General features: G+C 38.4%; 2 protein-coding genes across 7 annotated transcripts in view; both read left to right on the top strand.

Annotated features, from left to right (window-relative positions):
• The first annotated feature begins 723 nt into the window (after positions 1-723).
• Positions 724-1,368, top strand: crygs3 (crystallin, gamma S3). The gene is made up of 2 exons (XM_057335438.1): positions 724-868; positions 1,211-1,368. Exons 1-2 carry the CDS (start codon positions 724-726, stop codon positions 1,366-1,368), a joined length of 303 nt encoding a protein of 100 aa, XP_057191421.1.
• Positions 1,369-5,926: 4,558 nt separating this feature from the next.
• LOC130556098 (diacylglycerol kinase beta) overlaps positions 5,927-25,547 on the top strand; it is a 185,581-nt gene continuing 165,960 nt past the window's right edge. For 4 of the 6 annotated variants that reach the window (XM_057336793.1, XM_057336795.1, XM_057336796.1 and 1 more), the window contains exon 1: positions 23,916-24,253. The gene's annotated coding sequence lies outside the window, so the exon portion shown is untranslated. Of the gene's footprint in view, positions 6,030-23,912; positions 24,254-25,547 lie in introns of those variants that run through there. The other 2 variants (XM_057336794.1, XM_057336797.1) reach the window with 2 other exon arrangements.

The following is a 25,547-nucleotide window of genomic DNA, read 5'->3' as shown; positions in this document are numbered from 1 at the left end:
GCTGCAGAAAATAGCCTAATGTAATACAAAGGCAGATATTCATGTAGTAAATAAATAAAAAGCATGTTTACACTTAAAACGATGTGCATTGGCTGGTCAATGTTCTACACAAACTTGTATCATTCATTGGCCGAGGCTGGAATTTGATTGTTTAAGGAATCTATGATTCAGTGCTTTAGAACAATACATTGAGCTCGGATAATTTATTTGAATTGCTGATTAAAATATTTGATTCATTTTCCAACCTGTGCTTTTGTTCGGGATGTGTATAAAGAGACTACAGCACATTCGCTTTCCAACATTTCACATACAACAATGGCAACTGAGAGTGTAAGTGCCTTTCTGTCCCTGACTGTCTGTGTCCTGCGGTCGCTTGTCATGTTTTAAACTCAAACACTTACTAAGACTTGACGGGACAATCCAAAAAGGAACACGAACTTGGGAGAGACAGGTAGCCAGGGTACATTAACACAGAACGCAATGCACGAGCAACAAGACAATGAAACATGAGGACTATTTAAAGGGAAGACAAACGAAGGATAATGACACAGGGCAGGTGAGGGTAATGAAACACAGCAGGGAAACAATACAGGAAATGAGAGGGGTGGGGCCACTGACGAGACAAGAGAAAACACATGAGAAGTAAAAAACATAAACATCCCATGGCTTTCTCACACAAAACAAGGGATCCTGCCGTGATTCTGCTACAAGATCAAAAAAGACATGACAAGATGGGCAGAATCACGACCCTGGCAGTACATCCTAACCAGGGGAGAGTATCCCGATTACCAGCGCTGGCTGGGCTTCAATGACTCCATCAGGTCTTGCCGTATGGTCCAAAATGTAAGTCATTCCTCGTACTTGTGCTGCAGGTGAGCTCTCCGTTTCCCTGCAGAAAACTGCACACCAGGTATAATGTGTGCAGGACATGAAACAGAATGACTACATTTCTCTAAAAGGAAACCTCTGTCCTTGTTTGCAAACTTGCACACATTACAAGACAAATGATCTTCAGTCATACAATAGAAATGTTTAGTTGTTTTTTAAACATACAAGTACAGCATACAAAACATACAAGATCCTGCATATTAAAAAAGTTATGTCCAGTACAATCTCATTTTCCCAAAACCTGATTCTTACTTCTGTACAGCCTGCATGAAATAAATCTATTTTGTATGGTCATTACCCATAACGTGTTGTGAACATTCAGTTTACCGTATTCGTCTATACAAGCGTCCTGAATTCTTTGAGCAGCCTAACTATAGGGGACAACAGTATTTGTTGGAGAGAGGCGAGTACCGTAGCTACACTGACTGGAATGCCATGCATCCCACTGTCGACTCCATCCGTCATGTTCAGGAGTTTTAGGTCTTTCAATGTGTAGTTCATTGATGCTTAACTGTTTATTAAAAATGACACTAAGCTCACGTCTTCTGTGTCCTGTTCTGTTTCACTAGTAGTTCAATAATAGTTTATCTCTAAACAATTACACAATGACAATAGAATATAATAGAATAAAGATAAGATGAAAAGATAAGATAAGATAAGATGAGATGATAAGATTTACTCATTTTAAGTACATTGTCACACAACAAATGCATGATTGCTAACTTAAATAAACAAATAATTGTTTTAAATAAACTGCCTTCAGTATTTGACTGAGCTGTGGAATTTTGTTTTTCTAAACAGTTTACATCCTATCCACATGAACAGAAATACCACACGTTTATGTGTTCAACAATGTGTACATGAAAATGAATGAGTGCTTGTATTTGTATAGGTAGAGTGCAAGTTGTGTGGCTGTTTCTAGTTAATAGACTGGTAAATCTCCCCATACAATAGAGTCCATGTTGATGAGTCAGGAGCTTTGCCAGTGAGAGTCCAGCATGTCCACATTGCTGATGAATGCCAGAGAGAGGCAAGCGTATGCTGAAACAACATTGTCTTTTCATCTGCACAAAGGCCACTAGCGAGCCGTTTTTACCCGTGGGCCCAGAGTGGGTCTCTCTTGATCCAGATTCCTCTACAGGCATCCAGCACTGAATGGAAGGATAGGTCAGAAAGTTCACTTACAGGTAGTTGAGCGAGGGTTTTCAGTAAGCCCGACAGCGCCCACTGCCGGCAACCGTGTGTAAGCGCGTGTGTGTCTAGCTCTCATTCTTTAGGCTTTTGTCTCCCCTGCTGGGAAAAAAACATTGATAACTCTTAACAATAATGTTGCATTTGTTAATATGAAAAGTATTATTTTTTAGCATTTATTAATCTTTGTTAATGTTAGTTAATACAAATACAACTGTTCATGTTAGTTCATGGTGCATAAATGTGAAAGTTGCACAGTATTAGTGAATACTGCAATGAACAACTAAGATTAATAAATGCTGTGGAAGTATCGTTCATTGTTAGTTCATGTTAGCTAATGCATTAACTAAAATTAACAACCTTATTGTGTTACCATTACAAATACCATTATGATTCAATAAAAACAATTCAAAATTCTGTTGGTTCCCATCCAACAGATAACATACCACCATTAGCACCCAACATATCACTAGAAACCCACAGAGACCATAATAGATACAGTTGTTAAAACCAATACAATTCTCATTATAACCACTGAATATATTTGACTTTCTCTGATGTTTTTATAGAGGCATCTTTTTTCAGCAGGGATGTTAAGAATGTCCTCTGTAGATATAAAAAATGTGCAGTAATTCAGAAATATTGTAATAAAAATGTTCAGTAATCATCTTTGCATTTCAATGAAGTGTCACTATCTGGATGAATAGTAATGTAACCCATGCAGAGGAAATGTTTATTGACAGATGATTGCTTTGGCCTAAAAGAACTGTTAATAAACAATATGAATAGAAAGCCATTAACTTTAGTGGGTAACGAAATGTTTGTAAGACACATGCAAGGTAAAAAAAAATGCAAAGAAAATCTGGTAAGCATGAGTTTTATGCATAAATCTCAATTTACATATAGATCTCATTGCTGCTAAGACATTTAGAAATGCAATAGGAATAAAGAAATGAATCTAACAATCTGGAAGGGGCAAATCTGTGCGTTAATAATTGAAACCAACACTATAAATACAAAAAATAATTTATAATGTACTTTAAATGCGTTATTTTGTTTTCCAATGATGATGTCACGTCTTTGATTTATGCAATCATATGGCACAGCTTTAAATTAACAAGTTAGAAAAAGATGTGCAGGTGTTAATTACCTGGCAATGATTGGGAGCTGCAAGGTCATTGTGAGGAACACCTGCTGAAATGTTATAACACTGTTAAAAGATGGAGACATGTTTAAAATGGCAGGAATTAAATAAAACAGGCTTCTAGATAACAATCAATATAATTAAAATTTGTATATCATTTATCAATATCATTTAAAACAATTACTTATATTTATTAAATTATTATTTAATAATTAGATTACATTTATTTTTATTGTTTTGCCAATTTGTTTGGTAAAACATAATTCTTTGCTGTGGTTTTGTCCTAAAATAACAGATTATTTTGCCTGTTTAATTCGCCTGGTTTTTGTCTTTTCAGTTACTTTTTTAGCTATACAAAGTTTTTTGCCTAGGCATTCAGAGTTACTTTCTTCCGTCCCATACTGCAGCGCTATTTTTAAACCTCTGAGTCACTGATACAGGTCCACAGCTGAAAGGAATTACTTTAATCCTATGAAAAGAATGTAAAAATGAACTTGCCAGACATTACAATTGCCTTGTAAGGCAATGGCAATAGAGTTAGAAGGAGTAGAGAGAGCAGGGGTAAAAACCACCACACTTCAGTATTCATCTTTAAAAATCACATCTGTGCCCCATGGAAAAGACTTGAACACGTAAACTTAAGAAGGAATTGTAAACACAAAGATGTTTTGAATTAGACATGAGATGAAGCTAGGGGGCTTGTAAAATCCTAAAGAATAATGTTGTTCAACCCTTTATAGTGTGTAATGCTCCAAAAATATAAACAGCTTCATTAAAGTGCTGTTTTCTGAACACCTCTTGAAGAAATTGTTGAGTAATTATTAAACAAAACCTTTAAATTGCTTAAAGGCAATTGATTGTGATGTGTACATATATAACAATGCATATATGTATTTAATAGTACTATACATAATCAAGTCTATTATGATATAGGAAAGAATGAGGATTTGTTATAAAATAATAATATAACTTATTTCTGGTGGTGATGACAAACAGACTGATGGTAGGCTACACCTGGCACAGAATGGCATGCTGGGAACTTAATTACGGGTCTCGGTCTGAGACAGGTGACCCACCTAGTGCTTTCATAATTCTGTTATTAATACAGCCAGCTTATAACTCCCTAAATAACAACAACCCTGCTTTCACACCCTTTTATCACAGTCTCTTGCTTTACCATTAGGCTAAAGAAACACATGAACTTAGAACATTTTAACAGATGAAACATGTTAATTTAAATGATGAGAAATCGGTATTAACATGAGACCTTGAAATAACCTGATTTTGCTGTTGTGGTTTATTTTGTAGCCTATACTGTATTTTCACCATAGGAGGGCAGCATTGTATTTAATGCAAAAAATTGCCAAAGGTGTGTTTCGTTGTGTTGCACGATTATTTTTCACGTTGGTATTTGCCACGATCCCAGTCCGTGTTTTCCCTGTGTTGGTGAACTTTTCGTCACTTCCTGTTCTGTGCCATGTTTTGTAGTCCTTTGTAGTTTTTAGTGTTAATTAGTTCCTCCAGGTGTGTCTTGTTATATTGTTAGTTTCTATGTATTTAAGCCCTAGTGTTTCCTTGGTGTCGGTATTTGTTTCATGCTTTGTTTTTGTGCCTCCTCGTTCTGTGAATTACCTTGCTTTGTGTTTGTGTTTGTTTACTTCATTAAAATCAAAACTGCACTTGGATCCGCTTCTCTGCCTGGATTACTCTCCGTTACAGTATTATGCTCATTATTATTATTACTATTATTATTATTAAAGACTAGTCTTTTCATATTTATTGTGTTCAGATGTACAGTAGCTACACACAATGTATTACAATATCCTGTATGACAGTATCCTGCAACGCTAAGAAAGCGGCACGGAGTGTGTGTGATATGAAACGGGTCACTACAGATCTATTTTAAGCAAACTTACATTTGTAAACTTGGCCAGTGTTAGTTTTACAAACAAGAACCTTGGAGTAAAGGATTTGCTAGTGTGCCTGCGTGATGACGTAGGGATGAGAAAATATTACCATGGTAACCAATATTCTAGTTTTCTCTACCCTAGCAACATGTCTGTCACGAGATCTTACCTAGAAGCACACGATCACATATCCACTTGAAAATTAATGCGCTTGTCATTGTTTTGCTTGAATGACAATTTACAATCCCCTCAGAGAATATAATGAGGTAGAAATAAAAGGCTGACGTTTTTTTTTCGAAAACGATTTTAAATGTATAGGCTCTGACCGATGAGGTATGTCATATTGTTTATATAATCCAAACAAGGTAGTTGCCATTCAGAAGAAGAAAAAATGCTAATGAAAAGTTTTTCTTAAAATAGATTTTTTCCTTACAGGCATCGCGCGCTGTCTCATAGGTTCATATTTAAAAATCACATTCACTGTTAAAGAAAAACAACCCATTAACTAATAGCTGTAATTCATACAATTTAATTATGACCAAAAAGTTGAAACCCCATTCCCATAATTCATAAATTAAATGCGAATATGAGCAACACTCGCCACAAGTAGCTACAGTTTGGGTAACTGTTATGCAGTCAAATCAAAAATCGTTACTTAAAGCAAAGTGTTGGCTTCTTTAATATTTGTTTTAATTCCATAGGCGAATGGATGGTGTATTGTTAGACAGCATGCTCGTTTCAAGTTATCTCACAACTGATACACATTTAGCTGCCTCGAAACGAAGTCTTCTATACCCAACAAGGCTGTCTAGATAGGCAGGTCACTAGGTTTTGAGACACAGTCGGAGTCACGACTCCGGTGAGTCCTGCCGGAGAAAGGACACTGCATTCATCTATGGGTAGGTTAACTGCCGTTTTTGTTATTTATCACTGTGGATAACTATCTATAGAGATAAAAAAAATCGTGCGTGGAAATAGTGATTTAATTTTCGAAACTGAATGCTGATAACTGTTAACACCATTATTTAACATATGTTATGATGTTGTGTTTCAACTTATTGCTTTTTTTGGGAGTCGTTATCAGGTTTTAGTAATAGGCCTTGATATAAATTATATGTATAGATAATAGTAGCCTATTTTGCAGGGGTTTCTCTCAGTTTTCGGCATACATTTCTAATATTAAGCATGAGAGTTTTTATTTGATATGCGCTTTCTCATAGGGACGTCACAACCTGTATTGTTCACTCATTGTGGCAGATGTGTTACCCTTTTTTTAAATGGTTTATTATTCGATTTTGTCGTAGGCTATGTTTTTTCATTGTTTGAAATGTGCATTAAGCGCACTTCAAAAACAAACCACACTTGTGTTTTAAAGGCTTGCAGGTGCGGTACTTTAAGATTGACTCAGGAATGAGGTGTTTACAGTGCTGGGCGAAGGGGGATCCTGGGAGGTTGCTATTTTTAGCTCTTATTTCATCATTGCTCTGCGCAGAGCTGTAAGCTGCGTGCTGCATTACAATGATTTAGAAGTAAAACATCATGCTGCAACATAAAGGCTCCATTTTCTTTTATGCATCCACAGATATAAAATCAAAAACACAATCAAAGAGGACATAAGCATGTAAGGTCATGGCCCTTTTTCCATCTGCTTTATTTTTTGCAGCTTTTAGTGGACTTTGTATTCCACGCACATGCAGACAATCGTGGGCATTAGTGTTTGACAGAGGGATGTCTCTTGATACTAAACACAATATATACAGGCACGGATCATTTCACAATGTTTCTTCCAAGGTTGTCATAACAGCTTGAGTTAGATTGGTATCTAACGGCATAAGCCTGACCTTAAGTTTGTCCTTTGTCTTTCAAGTTTCCATCCCATATGCAATCCATAAGATATTTTGCATCACAATGGACAAAACCTTTCTCTTAGCTGAATGAAGGTCATCTTGCATGCAGGGCTGTAGATGAGAAAAGTCTGATGGCAGTGATCTTAACCTGAATATGGAAAATCTTATACAGTACGTGGAAACTCTTTCACCAGGTCAAATCCCTTGTGCGTGTGAGCACGATTGATAAAAGCTTATTCAGATTCTGTATCTTATCATTTACATACATATTGCAGCATTCAAATGGCATAACAGTATTACATTTGACATAATTCCCTGGTAGATTCCCTGATTTGAATGTCCATCCAGGGATGGTGGGGTTTCCAATAAGCTTTAATACACAAAAATGAAACACTGGGAAAAACTTTTTTTTTAAAGTTTTATATAGATGAGCCAAAATGTCAAATCTGTGTATTTGTATACAGTACACTGTAAAAATGATTTGAGTCCAGACAAATCATAACAAGTCATGACAACATATTATTTATAGCCTATTTTGACTTACAAATTGGATTATACTTAAAATTCATGCAGCAACTATTTTTTCTGTATACATAGATTTTAGCGGACGCTTTTATCCAAAGCGACTTACAAAGAGTTTAAGGAGCAATAAGCAATATGTCATATAGGAGCAATAATGCAATAGGTGCCAATACAAAGTTACTGGTTTCAACAAAAGCTAGACCACTACCTGTTGAGAGAAAGAGAGAGGGTTAGTGTTTTTTTTGTGTTTTTTTTCATTCATTCTGTCAAGTATTCACAAAAGAGATGGGTTTGAAGTAGTTTTTTGAATGTTGTGAGAGATGTGGTTGACCGGACCGAGTTAGGAAGAATGTTCCACAAGGAAGGAGTTGTGAATGAGAATGAGCGGGAAAGCGATTTACTGCCCTTATGGGAAGGCAGTACGAGACGCTGCTGGTTTGCTGAATGCAGGGTTCTTGATGGGGTGTGGGAGTGTAGGAGGGTGTGAAAGTATGTCGGTGCAGATCCAGTGATAGTCCTGTAGGCAAGCATTAGTGACTTGAATCTGATACGGGCTTCAACCGGTAGCCAGTGGAGAGAGATGAAAAGGGGTGTCACATGAGCCCTTTTGGGCTGTTGGAAGATGAGGCATGCTGCTGTGTTCTGAACCAGCTGGAGTGGTTTGATATCCTTTGCAGTAAGACCAGCAAGGAGAGCATTGCAGTAGTCCAACTTTGAGATTACCAGGGCCTGGACAAGGAGTTGTGCCGCATGCTCAGTGAGATAGGGTCTAACCTTTCTAATGTTGAATAAGGCATACCGGCATGACCGCGTTGTCTTTGCAATGTGATCATTGAAGGACAGCTGTTCATCAAATATGACTCCGAGGTTCCTGGCTGTTTTGGAAGGAGTGATTGTGGTATTGCCAAGTTGGATGGTAAGATCATGTTGCACCGTGGGGTGTGAAGGAAACATAAGTAGTTCTGTCTTGGCCGGGTTCAGCTGGAGGTGATGCTCTTTCATCAGGGCCGTTTCTAGCTATTTGGGGACCCTATGCGAGATACTATTTGGGGGCCCCTATTTTTTCAAACTCTGAGGTAGAGATTCCTAACTTTTTCATATATTCTGTGATGATGCAGCAGTCTGTTACATTTTAAGAGGACAGCAGGCTAGAGTACATTAATAAATGCAACAGATACAGTGTGTTCTTGAAAAATGTTTAATGTAAACTTTGAGGTGGCATAACATAAAAAAGCTTTAACCCACCATTCCAAAACAGTAAAAAATAAATAACTAAACTTACTTAAATAAGTATATAATGGACCAGCATCCATGTTATTGCACAATTAATAAAAATAAATACAATAGAGCAAAGAATTGGATAATATTTCATAGCAAAGTGATCATTTAAAATTCATAGTGCTATATGAATAATCCACTGCTATACTGCTACTACTCCTACTACTACTAAAAGTAACAATAATCAGTCTGATAATAATTGGTTTTATTTATAAAATATTAGCACAGGTCTATGCTTGAGACACATTTATTTGAGCCTTTTTGTAAAGCAAACTCTGGATAAAGCTGACTTTATTTACATACAAACAAACAATCATAGCCCGTTAGCTGAAGTAGCTCACATTTATCTGAGGCTAGCTGAGCTAGCCAGCATGACAAAAGTAGCAAACTAACTTGTTCAAAAGTTGGCATTATGTGTCCCCCTCCACCCACATCAAATGTCTTACCTTTATCCTGTGATCGTTTTTCTTCATCGGTTTTCTTCTTTTTGCGTTTCTCTGCACCATACGTTTCGATGACATTGTAATTAGCGTCTACCATTATTCTCATCACTTCAGTGGAAGGTGGGCGGTTGTCAATCATGCCGTCAGACCTGTCGGCAGACGTCACTTACCACGTGACAGCCCAGCCCAAAGGTGATTTTGACCTGATTACCCCATGAACACTTACATGCTTTGCAAATGAATCCATAATGAATGCACGCAAATAAAGACAGGTACTTTTAATTCTCCAAAATATAATAAAATATGAGGCTGAACTTGCAGTTTGGGGGGGCCCTGGTGGCTGCGGGGCCCTATGCAGCCACATTGTCCGCATATAGCAAGAAACGGCTCTGTCTTTCATCCAAGCCGAGATGTCCACTAGGCAGGTTGTAATGCGAGCTGCTACAGTGGTATCGTCTGGGTGAAACGCGATGTAGATCTGGGTGTCGTCAGCATAACAGTGATACGAGAAGCCATGTGCCCGTATGATGGGTCCCAAGAATGTCGTGTAGATGGAAAAAAGCAGCGGTCCAAGCACCGATCCCTGAGGGATCCCAGTGATCATGTGGTGAGCAGTGGACAGCGAGCCCCTCCATGACACCCTGAAGGATTTGCCGGAGAGGTAGAATTTGAAAGAGTGGGGAGGAGAGCCTGAGATTCCTAGAGATGACAGGGTTGCTAGCAGTATCTGGTGATTGGCAGTGTCAAACGCTGCAGATGTCTAGCAGAATCAGGACAGAGGATTTAGATTCCGCCTTGGTTATAGCTGAACGAATAGATCAAACTGGATGCATTAACTTCCTTTATGTAGGTTTTCATCACTTCATGCACCTGCAAAGTCAATTCAGATGCGCCACTTCAAGGTTTTTGTTCTGCTTTAACATTAACACCTTTCCTTTCTCCTTAGATGTTAAATAAAGATCTTAAACAGCTGCTTAGGGATAAGGACAGCAGTTTGTTATGAGTAGTTTCTCATCCAACCATTTTAATTAAAATGTGCTGAGACATTAGGATGCAAGTGGAGGGCAGGATGCCAGCTCGCCAATATTTTCCCACATAAACACACAGTTTTACCCACATAAACACACTATATTACTCCAAAACCTATAAAGAAAACTGAATTACAGTATAAGCAATCACAACATTTTTTTCAAATAATATTAATAGATTAAATACGTGAAGGCTATAACTGTCACGATCTCGTGGCGGCAAAACCCAAGTGCAGGCAGGCGTGAAGGGGTAACAAAAACTTTATTAGACAAATAACAAACAAAAAACCCACGAGGGGGTGTCAAAACGAGAACCGAACTGAAATACGAAACTTGAAATCAAATATTTCCCTCGATGGGGCAAAAGTAAACTAAACGAGGTACGACACAACGTCACAAAACAGGGAAAGGTAAACCAAATAAACAAAAAAGCAAGGAGATAACACGAAGCACAAAAACTTACAAAACTCAGGACAAGGACGAGGTGCATAACACTCGGGCCGTAACATTGAGCACAAGGAACAGGGTACACGAGAACAACCACATACAATGAACGAGCCGCAAGACAATGAAACAAGAGGGCATTAAATAGGGAACACAAACACGAGATAACGAGCGAGGGCAGGTGGGAAACATTAGACACGGAAGGAGAGCAATACATGAGACGAGAGGGGTGGGGCCAATGACAGGACACGAGAAAACACTTGAGAAGTAAAAACAAACAACTCATGGTTTTCTCACATAAAACCTAAGGGCTCTGCCCCGATCCCGCCACACGACTAGAATTTCATAAACAAGACGGTGGGACCGTGACAATAACATATAAATAATATTGATTTATTAACATTTAATGTTCAGACATTTCTAAGCAATGAATATGCAATTCATTCATAGTTAGGTGGTGTTTTTACATTGTAAAAAAAAATTAGCCTACAAAGATCATACAGGTGTCTAAAAAATTATAAAAACTCTATTTAAATTGATCTGTGTCATAAATTGGGCATAAAATATAATCTGCTTTTCAATTAAGTCTAACCAATATACTGTTGACCTCAAATTAAAAACACACATGACATACAACAAAACATGACATAAAAGTTGTAATCTGGCTTTAACCACATGCAAAGAATAATGTTAAAATTTCTTAGCCGACATGCTGTCATGAAACACAGGGAGAACCCAGTTGCAGGCAGGAGTTTCGGGGTTAACAACGATATTTATTTGAACACGAAAATGAAACAAAACCCACGATGGGGTATAACTGAACAAACAGGATAATAAACAGGACGTAGACTAACACTAAACTAAACTAAACAACACTAGACATAAACTAAACTAAACACTTACTAGACTTGACGGGATATCCAACAACAGGAACAGGTAAGCACAAGGGTAAACAGGTAAGCGGAACGAATACAGGAACAGGTAAGCACAAGGGTAAACAGGTAAGCGGAACGAATACAATGGAGCACAAGGCACAATAGTACACAAGTTAGCGCACACACACCATACATGAATACAATGACAGAGCACAGGACAATAGACATGAGGACTATTTAAAGGGAAGGAAATCAAGAAGGGACAGGTGCGGGGCATGTACTAATTAACAATAAATAACGAGGGATACAAGAGGGCGGGGACAAAGAGAGACCTGGAGAGAGCATGTGGAAAGCCAAGTGGGCCAAAATGCTTCTCTTCACATTAAACAGGGGATCCTGCCATGATTCTGCCACAAGATCAAGAAAGACATGACAAGATGAGGCAAATCATGGCACATGCAGGACGTGATTCCGCTTTTCTCCATTGAGATGTTTACCAGCATTCCAAGTACCTTGTAACATGTAACATGTAACATTGTACAACACTTGTAACATTCCCTGGGAGGCAGAGCATGTGAGCGGAGCTGAGGGGTGAGAATTTCTGCTCCCCGCTCACGTGGGTGTTCGCTCCCCCCACTCCACCGCTCAAAGTCGCACCAGACCGCTCCGCTCAATTCCGCTCCCTGCTCAGCTACAATTTCATCCCGCTCCGGTGAAATTGCTCCATGCTCGCTGAAATTAAAAATTCCTCTGCATGCCTAACACCTGCCGTTTTCAACCGAAGCCTTACCCCTCGTTTACACTGCACGCATCTGCGGCACGTTACGGCTCCGACGCGGCTACCGGAACTGATCGCGGTCATTCTAGTCCAGGGGTGTCCAAAGTCAGTCCTGGAGGGCCGGTGTCCTGCAAAGTTTAGCTTCAACCCTAATCAAACACACCTGAACAGCTAATCAAGGTCTCACAAAGCAGACTAGAAACTTCCAAACAGGTGTGTTGAGCCAAATTGGAGCTAAACTCTGCAGGACAATGGCCAGGACCGACATTGGACACCCCTGTTCTTGTCTATGCTTCAGCTGCGATCGGTGCCTCGATCCTCTTCAGGGGAAGCTGGAATTCAAAATACGTGTTCAGCGCTTCACGTGAACCTATGTGCATCATGCATCATGTCAAAATACGTGCCTGCTGCAGACGCGTCGAAAGGGTTTATGATAAAAGAAACGTTCGCGTTCAGAAGACACTGCATTAACACTTAACTCTGATTACACATGAGACTAAGCAAGTATCTAGCAAACGCGAGCGTCTCTTTTATTAAAAGCCCTTTCAACGCGTCTGCGGTAGGCATGTATTTTGACATGACGCGACACACACATGACGGGCTAAATACATGTTTTCCCGAGTTTCGCATTACTGCTTCCCCTGAAGAGGAGTCACGGATCGCCACTGCTATGCTTGTGTTTACACCAGACATCTCTCCTTCACAACGAACGATTTTTGAAGTGTAGGCTGACAGTTTTGTTAATTGTTGAAGGCACAGGTGACTTCTGGGTGGATTTGTGCATGCCCTAGACTCGTGGTGTGAGCGGTATCAGAGCGGAATCGGAGCGAGACAGAGCGATCGCTCCGGCCTTTGGATAAAAACCCGCTCCGCGCTCCGACTATATTTCGCACGCTCCGCTCCCCGCCCGCTCCCTGCTCTGCTCACATGCTCTGCTGGGAGGTTTCCATTGCTGTGGTGACAGCAATGTGCTGATGTCATCCAGCCCGTGTCATTGTGGTTGGATAAAGGTGGGCTTCATTTTCCCCTGCTTTCATTTCCTCTTCGTTTATATGAAAACCTGGTCAGATTAGATCGATCGGAAGCGTAATGATTACAGAACACTCAGCCCAAAAGCCCTTAAGTATTTTCTGCATGTCAAATCATGTAAAAGTGTGAGAGTGACAACGGCTTGGATCTTTTGAATTCTTTGACTGGTAATTAAGTCCTTCATAATAAGCCCAGAGGCATTGTTGTTGCTCTTTCCCAACACCACAGACACAGGTAGTTCTTTTGAACGGGCGTTTATTCCTTTCCTTTGTAGCGTCTTTTCGTTATGCATTTACGCTGTAAGAACTGCAATGAACACATAAATGCATCTGCCGATAGTACAACATCATACAAACAGACGAAATACAAAATGACATTGAGCATGTTGAATATACATAACAAATACCTCGTTGGCTGCTTGTTGTGAAAGAGAACTTTAGTCTGTTGTTTAGGTAGCACTAATAATCTTATACCGTCAATATTAGCAGAGCCTCACGAGGCATCCGCTCTTCCTCAGTCCATAGCGCCAACTCTAAAGTTCGTCACTTCCGCTCAATGCGACACACTGTCGCGTCATGCATTTAAAGTAAACAACATAACAAAACATGTGGTTTTAACATATTAATATTCGTATCATGAATGCATTAAATGAAATAGACAAATCATGAAATCATGAATAGATTGATTAGCAAATCATGAACAATTAATTATTAAACAGATTACACAGCAGCACTTACAATTCTAATCACATTAGTAGCATATTTACAGGGAGAAGAGGACACCAAGGTGTGTATTTACACAGGGAAAGCTGGAAGATATCAATAACACGGACGAGAAAGAACAGGAAATGTTTGTAGGAAATGTTCTGTTGATGTACTTTATGCATGTCATCCTCATTAACTTGCTTGAACTTTCACATTTCTCATTACACATTACTTTGATCCATTCCAGCATGGCATGGGCTTCATATTATACCAAATGTCGTAGTAATTATATTATTCAGGAGAAATAATGGATTGAGCACCAGTATTCCACATTGTAGTGAACCCACAGCTAGGTTTGGATGCTGGGTTGTTTTAACTCATTGTAGGGTCAAATACAAAAATTTTCTGGGTTGATTTAACCCAACATAGAGTGTAGTTTTATATGGACAGACCAACGTAAGTATTTGAAAAAGAAATGTTGGTTCAACTTAAAAAATAAGTAACCTGGCTAACTTAAAACTTAGAAATAATGCAACTTAAAAATATTAGTTAACACAACAAGTTTGCACGAAATTCATTTGTTAACTAAGATTTTTAAGTTGAATGAACTCAAAATTTTAAGGCAGCCAGGTTACTTATTTTTTTAAGTGAAACCAAAAATAAATTTTGCAGCTCATTTGTACATTTTTGTACAATTTGCTTTCGCGCCAGTGACTTTTAGGTTTAAGGGTGGGGTTAAGGGTTAAGGGTTAAGAAGTTCTGACTTCTGTCTCTTTTCTACTAAGGTTGCTAAAACCTTAGCTCTGTATACTGTGATAGGCTATATGAGACCAATTTTCTTTTATTGCACTTATGCTTTTTGTTGTCCTTGTGCTGTTCCAATTGCTTCCATTGTTTCCCTCATATGTAAGTCGCTTTGGATAAAAGCGTCTGCTAAATGACTAAATATAAATGTAAATGTAAGGATGGGGCTTCAGCCAATGATTTGTATAAAGGTACTTTCTAGTTTTATACTCTGTCTCTTCGCAACTGTTTTATGAGCTAATTCGTATGAATTCAATACGATCATATTGTAGTACGATTTGCTTTCGCGCCTGTGATGGTTACGTTTAGTATTGGTTTTTCCAATTTGTCGTACATTTTTGTGCGATTCGCAACGTACTAATTCATATGAATAAGCCACCTCGTAAATTAGTTACGAATTCATGTGAGATCAGGTTGGACAGACACTCATAAATGCTGTTTTTATTCTTTTAACCAACTGATGAAACACACACACAGAGAATTGTAGGATATCATGCACTGAAGGACAGATGTTACTTTTAAATAATAGAAATCATCTTTGTCATGATGTATTGTAAACATTGGCTTCGGACGTGTCTTGTTCCCTTCTTGCAGGCAGCATTTTTTTAGGTTTTGGACACAGCCATAATCTCTAAGGCCAGATATTTATGAAAAGCAGATTTAGCACAATAATTCATCTCCTTTTAAGGACCTTAAAGAAAAACTGCTATATTTACACAGAGGCAGAGCTTAATAAACTCAGGGCATTCATTAAATATACATCATATTTCATGGAAATGAATACAAGAAGAACACAGCTTTTTATTCATTTATTTTTTAAACCTTAGGATAGTAGAGGCATACAGAAAAGCAGAACTAAACAAAAATCACTCTAGCCTCAAACCCCAACAGCTCCTTACTGTATATGCACCAGTGTTTAACCTTGTGCCCCACAGCTTGTGTTTTACGGAAGGGCCACGACCCAAAATCATTGTATTAAGCATTGTGGGTTTTCCCTTTCCTGCTCAACTTTAGAAAGTGATAAACGGCTACACACTGCAGGGGAATCGCCTCCGCTGCCACCCCACCACAGGCAAAAGGTAACCTGCACTTCGAAAATGCTATTCCCAAATTGCATTCCTTGACTTTCCAGCTCCACTTAATTGCTTCCACCCTCAGTAATAACATATCCGTCAGGGGTGGGTGTAATGATTAGGTGTCAGTGGTTTTTGTCCCTTCGCGCCGTGAGGTCCCGCTAAAAACCATGTTCTTTACACCCACCCTCACAGGCTGAGTGAGTGCCCGCCTGCTGCAGTCTCTCAAACCCCTTCTCATCCACATCCACATAGCCTCATTCTATTCTTGCACATTGCTTTATTGCTGATTTACTTATATTATTCTCAAAGCCAATTCTTAACGCTGCTGGTTTTTTCCTCGACCGCACTATGATCTATCTCAATAAACACAGGTTCCTGCAGTCTTCTTATATCTGTCCACATATGGCTCTTTTCTCAAAGTGAAACCAATTACCTGTTGGGCCCGTGAGCAAACAGGGAGACAGTGGCTTGGGTGGCAGTAAAAATGACGCAACTGTGGAAAAGTAATAACGTGCGGGAACGTGTCCAAACCGTTTGCTTTGTTGTAAAAGTAAACAGCTCTTATTAGTGAAGCATGGCTCTCCATTCATGTATTTATAGAAACTTAATGGGTTGCAAATCTGATTTCGAGGATAAAAATAATAAGAGTTTGCGAACAGTGGTTGGGACTGGACTCCATAGAGAAACCATAGAGTAGGATAGCAATTTATATAGCAATAAGTTTCAGAGATAAAGTGCAGTTTTTAAAGTAATTAAAGCTTGATTGTAAAAGCGAGGAGTGTCATGCGCATCAGCATTATTCATACAGAGCCCCAGCTGCATTAATTTCTCACGTTTTTACATTTTCAAATGCAATATCTACTTTTTAAATCCAGATTTAATTATTTAAACCTCATGTGAATTATTAAAAACGGACACGTAAGCGTGGCAGCTAGCTATGGTTAAATTATGGCAGAAATTAAAATTTAAATGTAGAATTTTATTACTTTTTGCTCATTTTCCTCCCCACATTTTTGCCTTTGGCAAAAGTGAATCATCTTCATGAATTTAGAATTTGTTCTTAACTTTTATAACTTTTAATCATCACTTTACCACGACATTACAGATGAGTTCAGCATTCACATGTGCCTTCATAATATCTATATGATTGATAAATTAGTCAGTCATTAAGTTAAAGGAAACCTCCCATATCGCTACAGGAACATGCATGTGGTTTAGGGGTATTCCCTTACTTCGTAGGATACTCTGTGTATTTGCATGCTAATAAAGGTGGCTGCAAATATATTGTGTGCACAGCAGACCTACAGTTCACCATTCATCACTGTCATATACCTTGATTTTCAAGTCAGAGCAAAGATGTACCGATAGATTCCCTCTCAGTGTTTGGACTTATGTTATTCCTGGTCCCTTTGGGGGGGAAGTGGGATTCAAATAAATTTAAGTTCAACTTTTGACTCATTGTTTAGCTGATAATATGATTTTAAATGGATAGTAAAATTGTATTAAATGAGAAAAAATGTATGATAGCAGTGTTCTTAAGGGATACTTCCAGGGCTGGATTGATAAACAGGCATACAGGACATTTTCTCTGGCTTCTTGGTCCCACTCCAGCCCTGGATATTTCTCCCAAAAATAATAATTATCTTGTAATTTATACCCCTGTGTCATTACAGACCTGTATGACTAAATGAAGATGTTTTGAGAAACGTCTCAGTGGTTTTGTGTCTGTACAATGGAAGTCAATGGGGTCTAATATTGTTTGGCTGCCAGTGTTCTTCAAAATATCTTACTTTTTTGTTCTGCAGAAAAAAGAAAGTCATACAGGTTTAGAATGACATGAAGGTTGATTAATGATGTTAGTGTTTTAATTTTTAGGTGAACTATCCCTTTAAAGCCAACTCCACTTTTTATTGAAAAACATGCATCCAACAGTCATCTGACTGAATGATAGTCAGAGTGTATTTACTCACGTAAAGCAACCGCTGGTGCTTACATTAAAGTAAATACTGAAGTGAGAGCAGGAGCACCCTGCAAAAGAAAAAACAAATCTCGCTGCAGATGTGTGCATGACTTTGGAGAAAAAAAATGATTTTGACATGTTTTTGGTCACAAGCACGGGGAGTTTCTATTTTGGCTGTGGTGTGTGAAACAAGAGATATTGTTTGAAGTTTTTAAAGATGCCCACTACGGTTTTAGAATAGTATCAAATAGTTAGCTAAGAATGCACTTGAGAATAATTACTGCTGCTTTAACTAACTATGTATTTTATAATTGATCCACATGAGATCAGTGGTTTTGAATTTTTAATGTCATCTTGCCTGTGAGAAAATAAATTAAATAATAGAATGTGTAATGTTATAAGCACAGTCTGTGTGTTGTATGTGTGTGACCTTTGTGTATGTGAGGGTGGGTGTCAGTAAGATGCACTAAATGTAAAGTAAAGGATCTGTATATAGTACTCTGAAAACAAATAAAATTTTCTTACTGATTGAACTCTGATCATGCATGCACCAGACTGCATTTTTTCTTCTTTTATTTTTTCTGTGCCTAATATTTTTATCTTCAAGGAAATGCCTGCTACTAATTTAAAGACCAATCTAAGCCATAATATTCCATTCTTAAAGATCGGGTATCATGCTATGTCATGCATTTTGACTTCTTTACGCTGTTAAACGTGCTGGCTTCTCATGCTTAACATGGTCAACTTGTTAAAAATGAGTTGGACGTAATATTTCTGTACTTAATACACTCCCCCAGCACTCCAACTTGTTTTTGAAAGTTTTTTATAATTCTGTTACTCTTGCGATAGTGAAGTTTAGGTGTGTCTGTTTGTTCATGGCATTTCATTGATGGGTATTATATAAATGGTGGATATAATGCTGGATGTGGAGATCGTTTGAAACTGATAGATAGCGTGGTCCTAGCGCTAAAAGATGCCGGACATGAACTGCACGCAGTAAGTCAAACTAAGTCACACATCTGTGTTTTGTTGGCAATCAGTGTGTATGTGCATAATGTACAAAACATGAAGGGATGATGTGATGATGTGTTGCTTGCTCATGCTGTAGTTCCGTCCCAATCTCCCCACTAGTCCCACCTCTAGCAGCTCGTATTTTTCTGGAAGTAATCGTACAGCTGTATCTCTCTTTTATAAATTTGATCAAACTAAATACTCTTCGAAGATACGACGTATACAATACTGTATAGGCACTCAAGATTAATATGAGATTGGCAGAAACTGCCTGTGATACACGATCTTTAAATGTCTTTCAAAAATACACCCATCTGTTATGTGATCCTGTTCCAGAAGTTATGATTATAATCTCCTTGGATAGGTTTGATGCCTTTTAAAGAAATGTAAGTCAGCTCTGTTATATTTGTTTTGTGTTGTCACTGTGCCTGTTCGTAACGGCTTCTCAATCTCCTCCCCCTCTTCCTGTCCTGGAGTCTCTGGGGATGTGCCTGCCATCTTAGTGATGTGGCTTTGGATCTCATTATAGGGCAGATATCTATTGGAGACACAGGGGTTCTCTGTCACAATTCAGCAGTGTGCACTTAACACAGAACTATATGTCCACTTCAGCCTCTGCTGGCCATATGACCTGTTTATTTTATTCTTATTTCAGACAATAGATAGTCAAAGGGAGAAAAACTGAATGAGGCCTGTATTTCAGCTTAGCTTAGCCTTCAGGACATTCCTCTTTGTTTTAATATTTTTATTTGCTCTGGTGAATAATTAATAGTGCGGAAATGTGGAATTACTGTTTTGTTTACATTTCAGTCGGTTCTTGGTTTGACATTTGTGTCTTGCTTTTGTTGCAGAAATATTCCATGAAACAAACCATGAATCCTTAGTCAAATTTGGTATTTTACTAAATTACAAATCACAAGTTGCTTCACCATATTTAGCTGTCTCCCATCTTTCAGTGTCCCTAAAAATCTTTAGTTAAGCTGTAAGAACTGTAAAAAAAAGCTATGCTTGTAATTTTGCTAATTTTGCTTTAACTTCTAAAGTTCTTCTAATAAACGTGTTTTTTAATCAATACAAACTTTTCTCAAGTCAGCGATGGATCTTTCAGAGGCTCCTGCTCTTTGTCTCTCTTCTAAATGATTTCCGTTCCAGTCAAATCGCGAAATTAAAGGGGTCATATTGCACAGCTAAAACGAATATTATTGTTTGTCTTAGATGTAACGCAATGTGTATACACCATTTAAAGTTTAAAAAACGTTGTATTTTCCACATACCGTGCATGTTTGTATCTCCTCTTTGCCCCGCCTCTCTGAACCGCACTGATTTTTTACAAAGCTCATTGCTCTGAAAAGCGAGGTGTGCTATGATTGGCCAGTTCACCAGTGCGTAGTGATTGGTCAAATACTGCAAGCATTTCACGGAAATGTAACGCCTCTTACCATATTCGGAACATCAGGTTCCAAATCAATTGTACTGACAGATGATACAATGAGATTTACAATTACGCCCACCTTAACTATGTGTAGATTTGGGTGGTCAAATCATGTTACGAAGTTACGTAGATTCGCCGGGGTGTGGTTACACGAGGCGTTTCAGGCAAGTCTGCTGGAGCATTCGCTTTTAGTTAGTATGCATCTTTTGTTCCCACACTTTCATTTGTGCAATTTTACGTGTCTAATACATGCATGGGCAACTTATAACACACCAAAAACACAGAAAAATTAGTTTATTTAAAGAAATGTTACACAGAAAGAAAACAAGAATGGACGGTACCCATACACCATATGTTACTAAAAGGCCTCGTGCATAATAACTTCAAGTTATCTTTCTGTCTTAACCATGTGGTGAGGAGTTGCATGCAATGTCTTACAGTTCACACCCCACCCACACAAGCACACAAGTACATGTTGCTTCGAGTATTTAATAGCAGGTGGAAATTCAGTCTCACTTTTACAGCAGGGTATCACAGACTGCGTGGTTCATGCATCGTTGTACAGAAAATGAGAAAAATGTTAAATGAAAAGCTGTTCATTTTTCCCATGATGCATTTTACCCAGTATGAGAATGAGGTGACCTGTCCCAGTGGACTTACAGTGGTTAGGCGAGAAGGACAGTGTTTCCGCTCACTGGGGAGACGGGACGGCCGGAGGGGTAAAAATAGAAAAAGGATGAAACCCCGCAGTCTTTCTCTTGTCTGTCTGTGTGAGGTTCTCTCTCTCCCAGCTGTCTTCCCTAAACAGTTTTAACCCATTTCTGGATTCAGAATCCTGTTTTTACATTCTCTGCAAATGTACATAGTTATAGAATACATAAATGGATGGATTGATTCTATGTTATACAAAGAAAAATTCAACAGGTTTTACACTGGAATATTAGATCACATGAGGTTTTTCATTCATAATAACATGCGCGTTGGTTCATAGCATTGTTGGCTCACATCTTCAAACAAAGGACAATACGATACAAAAAGACAGGAAGTGAAAACACTCGCTCTGCTGGCGTAAGGCAACGCCTTCATCTCTAACAGTAAAGGGGAATGTCCCCTCAGGGAAGAGAGAGAAACCACAGAGAAGCAGACAGCATAGAGAAAGTGCAGATGTTATGCAGAACTACATAAATTTCCTTCTTGCATTTCTCTCGCCTTGTCAGAAATACTGTGCGTAGTGCGAATTTACAACACAAGGTTTTCGATATCTATGTTTTGGTGTGCATTGCACAACTGATGCAAGTAGATGATGTGGTTCTTCGCTGTTACCTGCAGCTCTCTGTTCTAGGAAACACTGATGTCTTCTCACATCAAAACTCCTACACATTTCCTAAATACTGACTACTATATACAAAAGACAGCCAACTCAAAAATATTCACAGTAAGTACAGTCTTATCAATCTAATCTCTTTTGAACACTTCCCTTTTTGGTCTCTGAGCATCCTCTGAACATCATACAAATGTGTTTTTTGTTTTGTTTTGTGTTTTGTTTTTAGTCTTGTTTTGTTTTGTTTTGTAAGTAAGAGTGTGTTCTGTAAGTGTCCTTTAAAACCATGTTGAAGGCTTTAGGGTCAGCTTATGCTCTCAGATTTAAACCACTTACCTAAAAAGGTCTTCTCGAGCAAATTTGCGATTGTGTTTTTCCCCCCAAATAAGAAAAGAGGGATGGCTTACCTGGGTGAAATATAGGCCAGACTAAACCAGTCTGCTTTTGAGCTGGGGAGGAGCACTTACAGGCTATTTTTGTCCCCTTGTATGTTCCTCAAATTAAGTGATGGAGAAATGATGCTGGGGCTTAATTCTCTCTATGGCTGAGTGAAATTTGGTTGTTGAGCTCTGACACCATCCCCTTTGTCCTATACAGGACCATTATAGCATCCTAACATGACTTGACAGTATTTAACTTAAAATTCCTAATTATATTATATTTCTAAATTCCATTGACATTGTCTTTCTGCTTATCTTTAAACGAATCCAGAATTCTCCTTTTTAAATGTTGATGCATTTATTTTTTCATAAAAAAGCCTTTGTGTCGAATTCTATTTGGAAAGACTGTATATTATGTACTCAACCCTATCCTGTTATTCCAAATGTAGAGCATTGTGTTGTTTAATGCTGTTGTATTGTGAGGTCCCTCTGTTTGTGAGTGTAAACAATAGTTTTGAATTTACTAGAATGGTATGGTGAGTCCTGCTGTCTAACACCTGCTCACATAGACGATACAGGGTTATGTAAGGCTGTTTTGTGTAGGAGTTTCTCGAATTACTTCAGTACAGAGTTAATAATGTCTTTTGGTTGGGTCTGGCCTTTGAGAGTAATAGATAAAGGAAGTGAAATGGTTTTTGGATGATGTCACGGATTTAGTTATAAAAAGAACAAAATCGTTCGGTCTTGTGTCAGCAAAATTTTGTCGGAACTTTTATATTATATTAGTAGAGGTGCACCGATACTAAGAGCGCTTTTCCACTATAGCACCAAACCGTTCTAATAGAATGCGTGCAGAGACAAAATAATTCAGTCTCGTGTTACCAAGGCAGCACGTGACGCTTTTGTGTTTACATTCTAAAGATTTTCCTGCGATGGAAAATGAAACCATTTACGTATCGGCTGGCATGGATCGGCACGGAGTGGAACGATTAAGCAACGAAAACGATTCAGTGCGATGGTGGAAAAGCGCTCTAAATGACTCCACCGATACTTCACAGATTATTAGTGATATCTGCCAATTCTGAATGTTATTAATTAATTTGATGACTTTTAATATTGAACATCATTAATATTGAATATTAAATTGTAATATGCAATATTAATATTGAACATCATACATATTCATATTGAACATTATTGAACATTGGTAATGTTTAAATTCATTGGAATTTCCTGTCCTTGATTGACAGGCTATATCGGCCCTGATCATCGGCTGTTTTTAGACTAGAAGCTGATTGCCAATAGTGTGACACAATTGCTTTTATCGACCGATACCGAATATTGACTGATATCTCGGTGCACCTCCATAAATTAGAATACATTTTATAATTCAAGCAACTGGAAATCTTAACAATAAAAATGACACAAACATGAAGCTAAATATGTAAGACGACTAGTCAAAATTGTGTTAAGGAGTAGTTCACTTCAAAATTTGCCCCCATTGACTTTCCATAGTAGGAATAAAAATTACTATGGAAAGTGAATGGGGAATGAACTACTCCTTTAATTTTAATTATTTTCCCCCAAAATTTCACTCATAGTTCAAAATATTTTAAATGTGTGCCTGTAATACAAATTGAAATATTTACATGTTTATTTTTTTCTAAATAGTAAACTTTTTCTATGTATTCTATACCTTTTTTTCATTTCCATTTTGTTAACCCAAAAAACAACATAGCAGGAGAAAGATCAAAGGATTAAAGAGAGAGTTCTGTATCGTGACAGGCAAGAGGTGCTAACTGTGATGGTTAGGGGAGGGCTGGCTCTATGAGAAGCACTTTGATATTGCGCTGTTGATGAGAGAGAGTGTGCCGAATGAGTGAGCAAGAGAGAGAGAGACACTGAGAGAACAAGAGGAAAACAGAGCGACAGAGAAGAGCGCAGTGTAAACAGGCTGTCAAAAAAGAAAGTGCAGAGACATCACCATTACAGCCGTGCGAGAGCATAGCGGAGAGCTCACCGAATGATAATCGAGAGAGAGAGAGAAAAGGTTTAATTAATTCATGCAGGATGGGAGGGAAGTCTCTGTTGCTGAGTGTGCTGGTTCCAGCTCTGCCTGTGCTCTGCTGCCTGTAGCGTTTTGTTTGTGAGCCTGTAACGGCACTTAGACCAGCGAGAAGCCCCATCAGAGGTAGGATATGATGTCTATCTTTCCTTCTCTCTCACACACACACACACACACACACACACACACACACACACACACACACACACACACACACAACGTTGTGATTTCTCTATGCGTGGTTGTTCATAGTGTACCGATAAGCGTTGTCTGCCGATCCTGTGTTTTCTGTTTTTTTATCTCTCACGGTCTCATCTCTATATTTGTATCTGTCATACTGTAACACTGTAAGCATGCCCATCAGCTCTGTCGCTATGACGGGCAACATGCACATTGATCTCCAGCTTTAAACTCTGAAACTAAATTGATTGGTATACTTTGTCTTTTTTTATTTTGTCTGATCGGCAAAAGACCTTTGTAACAAAAAGCTTTGTTATTGGGCGGTCTCAATTGTTTATTCAGCATTCTTGCAGGAGGTGATTTAGGTGTTTCCTGCATCGCAGACCTGATGTGCTGGAAGATGCATGTTGTGGTCGTAGTAGCCAACACTTTCTTGCTGGGTCAGAGCTGAGTGCAGATACCGTAGTGTTTATACTTCACACCTTTCAGTGAGTTCACTTAGCATCTGTGACGCTTCGAATTAGCATCTAAATAAACACATCTGGCATAATTTACCCAGGAATCGAACCCTTGATCTTCATAGGGTCTCGACAAAACGTGAGAAGCAGGAACAGTATAGACAGTGCGTTGTGGTTCTTAAGCTGCTCAGGTTCTAATACACATTGTGTCTGTTTGGAGAGGCCAAGCTGAATGTTTGTGTCTGTAGTGTTTTCCCACTAATTAGACATACTCACGGTCATTATAAAAACACTGTGCATGGAGAAAACTAAAGATTGCTCATGAGACACCACTCAAGGTCAAAACAGCAGGAAAGATTGAGTACCTTATGGACACCATGATAAAAACGAGTCTCAGCAAACAGAGATCATAGTGTTTTCTTTTGGCGTGTGTCTCATCTTTACTATGCTACTCTTGGGTAGATGAATATTTGACTGTCTGTTAGAGAAGCACTGTCATTTCTCCTAACGTCCTTCCAGGAAGCACACATTGAGAGGGACAAATTTGTGAATTGTGCTAGGGGGAAAGTTCTTGAAACAAATATAAAGAAAAGTATGGTTGTTATTAAGAATACAGATATTTAGCACACATTTGAGTACAGACTCATACCTTTAAACGGCATAAATACCAAGCACTGTTTTTGTCACTTACTATGCTATCATTCCTGTAAAAATTGAAAAAGCGTTTTATATGTTTGTTTTATTGCCCATTCGTTACTATTTATATATGTATATTTCTTTAC

This window comes from Triplophysa rosa, linkage group LG6 (genome assembly GCF_024868665.1).
Source record: "Triplophysa rosa linkage group LG6, Trosa_1v2, whole genome shotgun sequence".
Taxonomy (NCBI): Eukaryota; Metazoa; Chordata; class Actinopteri; order Cypriniformes; family Nemacheilidae; genus Triplophysa; species Triplophysa rosa.
The sequence above is the reverse complement of the archived record's forward strand: the minus strand, read 5'-3'. Positions and strand labels throughout refer to the sequence as shown.